Source organism: Gouania willdenowi, chromosome 19 (assembly GCF_900634775.1).
Source record: "Gouania willdenowi chromosome 19, fGouWil2.1, whole genome shotgun sequence".
Classification (NCBI taxonomy): domain Eukaryota; kingdom Metazoa; phylum Chordata; class Actinopteri; order Blenniiformes; family Gobiesocidae; genus Gouania; species Gouania willdenowi.
The window spans coordinates 200954-211318 of record NC_041062.1 but is presented as its reverse complement, the minus strand read 5'-3'; the positions used below and the strand labels follow the sequence as shown (position 1 = coordinate 211318).

Here is a 10365-nt window from a genome sequence, read left to right as displayed (position 1 = left end):
GGACGAATATGACTTGTTTTAAATGTTTATGTAAATCGTACCAGAAGAACTTTCACTTTAATGAGAAAATGAAAGAATATCAACCTTAGCCATAAGTAACAAAAGGTATTAATAATATTAATTAATAAAAATGCAGCATATTGGTCAGATTTTTTAATTTTATTTATTTAATTATTGATTTCTTTTTTCATTGTTGTTGTTTCAGTGATAGTAAGTAGTAAATGGCTTATTACACAAACAGTGTGATTAAAGTATAGCTTAAAAATGTTTAAGTTTAATTAGAAATTTAAAAATCATAAAAATATGAAGCAAAGAAGCTGATCTTTGTAGTGAGACTTATATCACTTTGTGTTAATATTCAGTGTTTCTGTCAGAAAGTCTTTTATGTTTCATAGTCTAGAATAATAACAATAGAATTTGTTTCCGGGATGACAAATATTACCACGTTCACCTGTTGGCCACGCCCCTTTCCCTGCACCTGACCAGCTCACGGAAGCAGAAAATCAGTCGCTTTTTCAGGGATATTTTTGACTATTTTAACCGAAAAACAACGAAGATGAAGCGAAATTATATTATTTTCCTCCTTCTCTTTCCGTCTTTGTACTGTGGGATCAACAGCACAGGTGAGACTTTTCTGTAATGGAGGATGTTTTTATCTCAAAAGAACAAAGAAAGGGACTTTGTTTTTTTACTTGTTTCTTCTTGTTTATCTGTATTTTATTTTAATGTATTTATTTTTTTGTTACCTGTAAAAAATGCTTTCCTATTTCTTACACTTAAGACTTTATTAAAATTGTATTTAAGCTAAAATACATAAATGAGTAACCACGATAACTCAGTGCTTTTCAACCTTGGGATCGGGGCCCCATGTGGGGTCGCCTGGAGTTTGAATGAAGTCTTAAACAATCCAGTAATATATATATGATCAAAAACTAATTCTATAAATAAAAAAGTCTTTAGGGTCGCCAGAATATTTTTTTTTTCACCAGAACATCTTGGTATCAAAATGGGGTCACGATCCCCCCAAAAAAGGTTGGGAACCACTGCTTTAGCCTGATTTTGTAATCATTTTTCTTCCAGATATTTTCAATGGGTTCCCCAAACTTTCCAAGTACTCCGTTGTTCATCCTCAGGTTACTGTCAGAAGGTCGAGGAGCATCAACACACCTCCACATTCAGAACACGTAAGGACATGATTTAATCTTCTTCTTATTGATGCTTTTTCTGATATTTCTCAGTTTTATTGATATCTGCTGTTTAGATGCTTGAAGATGAGGTTTCATATGTGCTCCAAATAAACAAAAGAAAGCACATCCTTCATCTAAAAAAGAACAGGTACGTAAAAAAGAAGTGACAGACGTGTTGAGCTCAGATAAATAACAGTGTGGTTTACTTCTTTAACAGAGACTTTTTGCATCCGAAATTTGTTCAATACTCACACGATGTTTCAGGAAGTTACATTTCATCTTATCCAGATCAACGTGTAAGTTGGTAGCTTTCTGTTTTGAGTCATCGTTCAAACTTCTAACCTTGAACTGTTTATTTTTGTTTTTAAAGGTTTACTGCTATTACCACGGGGAGGTGGAAGGATATGAGAATTCATTAGTGGCACTTAGCACATGCTCAGGACTCAGGTTTGGAAATAACCATTAAAAGCTTTGTTTTTTTGTATATTTCTCTTCCTGTTAAAAAAATAATGTGTATGACTTTTAGAGGTGTCATATACCTTGGAAATGAAACATTTGCACTTGAGCCTGTGCCACAGTCTCCCACCAATGATCACATTCTGTACCTGCTGAGGGATGTTCAGTCTGAGCCCGGTACATGTGGGGTCATCAGCGGAGATGGATCGATGCCCAGATACGAGAACTTTGACCCTGCACAGTCACTGACGTCCTTGCTGAGGGTTAGGAAGAACTTTGATTGTTATTTAAACAATCAATAGTTTTAAAGTTTATTTTCTGTGTTTATTTTCAGAAGAGGCGTAATCTGCCACAAACTAGTTACGTAGAGTTGGTTCTGGTTGTTGACAACCTCAGGGTGAGGGGAACATTTTCTTTCTAAATCAAATAAAGTAGAAATAATTATTTTCTCTGTGACTGCTGCAGTTTCCTATTCATATCCTATTGTACTGTAATAAGAAGAAATATACTTAAACATATGTCATACATGTTATTGATGTGTTTTAATCTTTATATTTGATATTTTCCCCCATGCATTTTCATCTCCTAATAGTACAATTTTAAGAAGCAGAATGCCACGGCTGTGACAGACGAGATGGTGGAAATGGCAAATCTTTTGGATGGGGTGAGATTTTCTGATGTTCATATGACACATCAAGTATTTTGTTGTTATTTGTGTTAAAACTTTTGGGACACATTGTGTCGTTCTAGTACTACAAGCCCCTGAACATCCGCATTGTCCTTGTGGGCCTGGAGATTTTTACCAGTGATAATCCTTTTAGTGTGGAGGGCTCTGCAGGGGACGTGTTGGGGCGTTTTGTCAAGTGGAGGAAGTCGACTTTGCTACGAAAAATTAAACATGACATCGGTCAACTTATTGTGTAAGTAGTGTTTGTGCTTCATTATGTTTATTATTTAATTAAATGAGCTTTAATTTCAGCCCCTAAAATAAATAATGGAACTGTTTTTGTTCTGTCAGTGGTCGGCCCACGTCATATGATGGAAACGTGTTGGGCATGGCGTTTGTGGGTTCAGTCTGCTCTGCAACGACGTCGGGAGGAATCAACGTGGTTAGTGAAGCTTCTTTTTAACTTATAGTCCTGATGGTTTCATGTGGCCTTGGCAGCACGAGCTGGGCGTAGAAATGGATATTGTGTGAATTATTCACGAGGCTACGCTTTGTATCTTAAATAACAAGTCAAACAAGTTGGACTTCAACACAGTCTCAAACACTCCTTAACATGACAATGCAAGTTTCATCACATGTTTTTTTTTTTGTTTTTGGTAATGCATTTGATGTGTTTTAGAATATTTTCTAAAAAACAACAAAAGGGCTACTTTAAAAAAGATCAAAAATAATGAACTAGTTTGTTTTAGAATACATACAAACTTCTATCAATTCCAATATTTTAGTTAATTTTTGTTGAGTAACTAACTGTGTATTAACTGTGTCATTATAGTTTGGTGAAACCAACTTGGTGTTGGCCTCTAGAGTGGTGGCTCATGAAATGGGTCATAACCTGGGAATGAAACACGATGACAATCGCTGCTCATGTGATGGAAAAAGCTGCATCATGGGCAGTGCTGGGTAAAAATGTTATTGTCATTAAGATATTTATTATTGTATTTGTGTGCATTCTGTATAATTAATCCTTTTTGTTTCAAGTTCTAGAAAGATAATGCTACATTTGGGAAAAATTAATATTGGACAAAAAGAATTGCTGAGTAATGACAGAACAGGTTGTAATGGAAACCATCATTGTGATCTACGTGTTTGACAACTTTACCTACATTGTTTGTTCAGCTGACTTTCATTTAAACCAATCACTGCTAGACCCAAAGAATGACATCATTCCTTCAAACATAGACAATATCAAGGACTCACAAATCACCTACTTAGGAACTGTTTAAAGTTTACTTTCTTCCCATAGCAAAAATTAAATAATGTTCCTGGCAAAAACCGGACAAAACTACAACACAATTGAAAAACAATTGACCAAACGTCATGCTTTGGAAATAAATGTAGGCGCACGGAACAACTTGCAGTGCTTATGAGAACCACATATTTTGTAAATGAATGTGGTTTTAATAGAATATGATTTATTTTCTCTTTGCAGTGGTTCTGCTGAATTCAGCACCTGCAGCGCAGGTGACTTTGAGAGGCTGATTATTGGAGGAGGGGGCGACTGTCTGAAAAATCAACCGTCTCCAATAGATGTGGTCGGCACCGCCGAATGTGGCAATGGTCGCCTGGATGAAGGGGAGCAGTGTGACTGTGGCAAACCGGAGGTAGCGTTGGTTAGATGAAGTCATACGAAGATGAAACATCTGAAATCAAATTAATCAAATCTGCACAACATAGTTAATGTCAGCTTTTGATTCTCAGAAAAATTCCATATTATGTAATTACAATTAAATTAACTTCACTTGCAATATTTTTAATTGATTTATTCTGCTTTACATACAGGAGTGCAAGAATAAATGCTGTGATGCGGCTACGTGTAAATTAGCATCTGGATCTGCTTGCGCTGATGGAGACTGTTGTGGCAACTGTCAGGTATAACACATAGTGGATCTAGTCGTGTTTTCTATGACGTCACTGAGTAAAGACAGGGAAAGTCACACGTGTGTGTAATGTTTTATGTTTTAGATCAAAGTTGCAGGGACGGTCTGTAGAAAGTCTGTCAACACTTGTGATCTCTCAGAGTACTGTAACGGCAAGAGTGAGTTTTGTCCTGATGACTTTTACATTATGGATGGCCTCCCGTGTCAGAACAATGCAGCGTACTGCTTCGAGGGCCGCTGCCAAACATATGATTACCAGTGCAGGCATCTTTTTGCACCAGGTACACAGAATCATCTTCTAATCAGGTACTTTTAGCAGGATCATATCTTTTAACATGTTTGTTTTTGTGCAGACCCTGCAACAAAGGCTGCAGATATTTGTTTCAGTCATGCAAATACTTTAGGGAATACATTTGGAAACTGTGGAAAAGTCAGCGAACAGGAGTACATCAAATGTTCTCTTACGTAAGTATTTCAATCAAGTAGTCAATATGACCTACTGTGTAACACCATAGTAAATGATATTGTTTTATTGCAACAAAAAAAGGCTGTACAGGATATTATGACCACACATCCATTATTTGTTCAATCAGAACTTGTGAAGTTTAAAGATATTGTTTATTATAGAATAATAATGTTCAAAGCTAAAATAAATGCTCTTCCAGAACGTGTTTAAAGATTAGTTAGACTTTAATCTACAGAGCAACAAATACAGTCTAAAGAGATCAATTTATATTTATTTTACCAAAGGCAAGATTAGAACTAAAACAAAGGTGTTGTTCTGTTCTAGGGGTTCAATTGTGGAATAATGTTGATAAAAATAAATAAAAATGAGTCACACTATTTATTTTCAAAAAGAAAATGTCAATATATTTTAGAAAGTTATGTAAAGCAGTAGAAATATGTTTGTGTTCTTTGTTAAAGTACTTGTGTATAATATATATATACTGTATATGCATTTCTTTTGTGTGCATAATTGACAAAGGTAACTTCTGCCACTTTCAGTCTTGTTATATATTTTTGAATCGTGATTTGTGTTTGAATATTTTTTGTTAGACTGAAACAAACAAACTGAATATTTACATCACTTTATTCTGTCACACAATATTTTTATAATATATTCTTGGTATTAATTTGATGCTGAAGTGGGTTGTGTTTGTACTTTGTGAATAAATGTCTGTTTTAAATATTCCCTGTAGAGATGCCATGTGTGGAAAGGTGCAGTGCACTAACGTGGACACCAACTTCCCCCCACTTGGCGCACAAGTCAGCATCCAGATGGTTGATGGTGAAACTTGTGTTAATGCAGACTTTAATCTGGGCCCAGATGTTCTGGACCCTGCGTACGTCAACACTGGCAGCCCCTGTGGTGAAGGAAAGGTGAGACGTTCACTCTCACAAATCAGCAAAGGATTTTCATGTCTCATAAAAACTGCTGAAAAATAATTCTGTTTTAAGGCCTGCCTGGATTTTCACTGTGTGAACGCTTCGGCTCTTTTGCCCAACCTGGCGTGTGATGCCAAGACCACCTGCAACGGCCGAGGGGTCATAAAACCTTTTCTATTTGGGGGTCAAAAAGCATTTCCCTCCCAAAAAAAATTCTATTCTTGGTTGATAAGAAAAAGTTTGACAGAATTTCTTCTGCATTTGTAGGTATGTAATGATCAGGGAAACTGCCATTGTAACAATGGATGGGCGCCACCGGGCTGTTCCACCGCAGGGCGAGGTGGAAGCGTGAACAGTGGTCCTGCTACTATTGGTTTGTTCAGTTACTATCAAAGCATTACTTTTACATGACTCCTCCTCCTTATATATGTAGAATATCATATAATACAAGTTGCTGTGTGATAGTAGCCAATTAAAACATTGTTTCTTCATTTTATTTTGGATGTAAAAATAAAATGTATATACATATTTATCCACCCATTGCTTCAAAAAAAAGGTAAAATAATTTTCACCTTTGCTGTGAATATGTATAATATATAAGATGGAGCAGAAATAACCCTAATTACTCACACGAGGAATAAAGTATTCAATGAGGCTGGTGATTCTTTACTTGATCTGAAAACACGAGCCAAACAGTTTGTGTTTTTCATGTAAACTACGCTGCCCTCTGTTGGTGTGATTGTGGTAATATTTGCCATTAAATTGTGTGAATTAAGTTTAGGTTTCTAGTATTTTAGCTAAGTGAGTAGGGGTGTCTCAATCCAACTGTTTTACCTCCAGTCCGATACCAATAAATATTGATCATGGTGTATATACTGTATATATTTATTATTGTTTTTCTTTCTAATATTCACTGACTTTTCTTCTCCTTGTGTACGTTCAGACCACTCTTTGAGGAATGGCCTCTTGATCTTCTTCCTGTTGGTGGTCCCGGTTGTGGTCGCTGTCGTCATGGTGATGCTCTACCTCTTTAGGAGAGATTCTTTGGACCCTTGCTTGAAAGGAGGCAGGAAGTAAGCCTCACACTGGATGTTCATACGCTGAATGTATGTGTCAATGTTGGTCATTTATCCTCCACAGATCACAGAATTCTCCGAGTAGAAATGTTCAAACAACCCAGCCTCCAGTACAGACGTCTTCTCATAATGTGAGTGTGTGTTTGGAATCGCCCACATTTCCATCATTTAAAGCTGTGAATTAACATGAAGTTTAGGCTTTAGCTCACTTTAACTTTGTTTTTTTCTCTAAATGTAGCCTGAGAATCCACCAGCAACGACCTCAGCTCCAATTTCTGGGTTGGTTGGTTTTGTTTAGACATGATGTTCTTTACACAGAACACTTTGATCCTTTTAAGTTAATTTACAACCACCAGCTGTGTTTGAATTGGCTTATGGCTCAGTTTCAGGTATGGAGAACTGGACTATTGGAACACGGAGGTGAGCGAGGTCCCTTCAAGATCTCCAGCAGCTCCTGCACAGGGCCCTGGGGTCCCCAGACCCATCCCACATAAGCATCTAGATGTGTAATACAGTTACTGTTTTATTACAGGTTTATGGAGATTTATTAATACATCTCATGTTTTTTAAACAATAATGATCAAAGGAAAAATGTTACAAATTGTTGAATGTTGACTGCACTGCTGGGGGTGTTGGTGTACTTTACATAAACATATTATTAAATGTCTATTTATATTAGTCCATAAAATATTTGAGTTTTGGTTTGTAAACTTGTAAAAATAAACATTTGTTGAATTTTGGCTTTTTACCATTTGAGTTTTGTTTTTTTTACAATTTCTGTTTCATATCATGTTGTACATTTTATGCCTAATAGTGATTTTTAGATTAATCACTTAAAAATCTGATTTTGGTTAACTTTGTAATGGGCGGTGCTTCCCCAGTTTGTGCTGGAGCAGCTCCAGTAAAAATAAACACTGCCTTTTCACTAAAGCACAATGTGTTTATGCCAAATATTTGTTAGTTCTTTATTTCACGACACGAAAACTTGTTTTTTAAGTAAATATTGAAATTGTGTTTCGTGAAAAAATACAAGTAGTGAAATATTTTGATGCACATGATACATTTAAAATCTGTGTTTGTGTAGGACAGTCTGAAGATACATTATTGCAAATTTGGTGTCAATTGAAAAAAAAATCGTGGGTTTAGTAAGTTGTACAGGTTTTAAAAACTCATCATTTGCAAGAAGTTTTAATGGAAAAAAGTTTCTTCAGTTGTGAATTCTGGTGAAACCTTCAGCAAATATGTTAATTTGATGTTAATCTTCACATTTTTGTAATTTTTGTAGCACCACCTTTAAGACTATTGACCTGTTTTAGCAGCTGAGGCGTTCTGCAGGGACTCGACCTTTGTGCAATTTATGATTTCCCAAAAATATACAACTATATTAATTTACATTAGGCCGTTTCCAAGCTAAGGTTTTAATGTCATTAATAAAAGTAGTTAACATCTAGATCTTCTCCATGTTAATTTCAGGCTTCTTTGTGGCCAATAGTGCAGCACACTCATGCTTTCTCTTGATGAATATGATGAGCTCTAACATTGTCCATCCCAATATTGACTGTGTCTAGTCTTTGTGAAGTCCTCAATGATGCAGCATCAGATTCTTCTGGCCCCACTTCACTCATGCAAACCTTCATTGGTTCCATTATATCTCTTGTTACTGCTGTGCAGGAGTTCATTTCTCTTCTAACCTCAGTAGAAGGTTTTAACTGAGATCATACGTTTTCATATGCATCTTTCACTTTTTCCTCCATTTCTTCAACAGCGTTCATCATGTGTCATAAATCAGTATCAGAGCACTCATTCTCTAACATGTTCTTTCCATTTTTTAGAGCTTGATGAATTTATCCTCCTTCTGAAGAGAAAACAGAACCTTCTCGTGTAGATTTCCTGACTTCAACTGTCTGGGCCACAGTCGCTGCAGTGGGATCTGTCATTGTGTCCTTGGGCAAGGCACTTCACCCACATTGCCTAGTATGAATGTAGTGTGTGTTGGTGGTGGGAGGGGCCTATGGTTCACTATGGCAACCTTGCTTCCATCAGTCTGCCCCAGGGCAGCTGTGGCTACAGTAGTAGCTTACCACCACTAAGTGTGGAGTGAAAGGATAATGTCTTAATTGTGTAAAATGCTTTAAGTGTCTATGATAAAACACTATATAAAATACAATGCATTATTATTATTATTAAAGTATTTCTATTTTAGCATAAATATCATCTATAATTAACTACGTCTCTTTTTCAACAGCTTTTGTTTCTGATTGTAATTGTTGACTTTGTTGAATTTATTTTGAAGGAGCTAAATCTGTATTTCACTACTTTGTGATTTTTCCCCATGAACTGACATTTTACAGGCTTCAGAAAAGAGCCGCTATACCCACATAGCGCCATCAGCTGGCATGGATGACAATATAACCCAGTGTTATGGTTTTTCTTTTTAAACACGTCCTTTCTTTCAAAGTACACGATATTAAGAAGCACCTGAAGGGAAGAATCAAACCATTTGTAGAGTCGCTCTCTCTCCCACCGACAGAGCGTAGATGAACCAGTCGCAGCACTGATGGCGGCCGTTAGCACAGCTCTGACGTTTTCTCTCACCGTGTGGACACTACTCAGGTTTCAGCGTGTGAAGAATCATGACTTTTAACTTCCGTCGTCAGACACGTGAAACTACAAAGTAAAAAACATACAAACATTTCAGACACAAAGCACTTTGAACAAATGATGGCAGCAAATATGAACGAGTGAAATGACCGTGTGTGCCTCTCAAACCATACAGAATAGTTTGGGTTTTGAACATATCAGTTCCCTCATATTGTATCTGATTGTTTGCACAGGTGAGATCCTGCAATCCTTAATTATCTGTGGTCATGTGACTTGCCTCATTCCACTAAATAAAAAAGTCCACATTTTTATACCATATGAACTTAAATGCTCATGAAAACAATCACAGAAACCAAAAATGTAAAAACTAAAAAATAAGTGTCTCATGGACAGCTGCACCAAGCGGTTTACAAAGTGTGATGTTTACACAAGCGTTACACAATCAGACCTGTGATCTGATCCTGTCAACCTGCAGGAATTTTAACAGTTTTAAATGTTCACAGAGATAAAACAATAAAACCCTGGAATGTAAATCTGCTTCAATTTACACAAAATGTTTCTCGATCAACTTTTTACTGCAATGAATTTATAATAAAACACTGCTGACATAAACAGTTCCAAAGATCACTTTCTGCTACTTTTCCCTCCTACAGACCCTTTCCAAAGAAATAGAATATCATGGAAAAGTTGTTTCATTTCCATAATTCTATTCAAAAAGTTAAACTTTCATAGATTATAGATTCAGGCCCACAATTTAAAAGTATTTATTTGTTTATTTTTACATAATTTCCAGCTCATAAAACCCATGAATATGTTTTTCTGTTGAGGCAGAAACAGATGTGGTGACTTTATTGTAGCCACTCCTTTACAGATGTGAGCATAGAATGTTACGTAAGGAAACAGCAGTGGAGATCTGCCAATTCCTGTTATTGTGGAAGATAAAAACCTGGAGCCAATGATCAACCAGTCAAGTTAAAGGGTTCTGAACTTTCACTGGGACTCCATTAAAGACTGGAATATTTAACTCTTTACTGAGCAGTGAAGCAAGAAGAAAA

General features: G+C 36.3%; 1 protein-coding gene across 2 annotated transcripts; it reads left to right on the top strand.

Moving 5' to 3' along the window:
* Positions 1 to 464: 464 nt before the first annotated feature.
* adam9b (ADAM metallopeptidase domain 9b) lies at positions 465 to 7457 on the top strand. Of its 2 annotated transcripts, none has more exons than XM_028476046.1 (22): positions 465 to 623; positions 1081 to 1184; positions 1262 to 1335; positions 1405 to 1483; positions 1558 to 1634; positions 1714 to 1906; positions 1978 to 2040; positions 2236 to 2307; positions 2394 to 2563; positions 2662 to 2752; positions 3143 to 3270; positions 3800 to 3971; positions 4150 to 4239; positions 4333 to 4528; positions 4601 to 4712; positions 5447 to 5627; positions 5706 to 5792; positions 5901 to 6006; positions 6577 to 6706; positions 6774 to 6840; positions 6948 to 6988; positions 7099 to 7457. In XM_028476046.1, the coding sequence occupies exons 1-22, from the start codon at positions 557 to 559 to the stop codon at positions 7217 to 7219; spliced, it is 2421 nt and encodes an 806-aa protein (XP_028331847.1). In that variant the 5' UTR covers positions 465 to 556; the 3' UTR covers positions 7220 to 7457. The 2 variants fall into 2 exon arrangements, with proteins under 2 accessions (XP_028331847.1, XP_028331846.1); XM_028476045.1 differs by having other exon boundaries at positions 7093 to 7457.
* Positions 7458 to 10365: the final 2908 nt, after the last annotated feature.

Coding starts and splice junctions, on each gene's coding strand:
- adam9b (XM_028476045.1), top strand. CDS start 557: ATGAAGCGAAATTATATTATTTTCCTCCTTCTCTTTCCGTCTTTGTAC. Junction 2,753..3,142: donor CGTCGGGAGGAATCAACGTG/GTTAGTGAAGCT, acceptor GTGTCATTATAG/TTTGGTGAAACCAACTTGGT. Junction 4,529..4,600: donor CAGGCATCTTTTTGCACCAG/GTACACAGAATC, acceptor GTTTTTGTGCAG/ACCCTGCAACAAAGGCTGCA.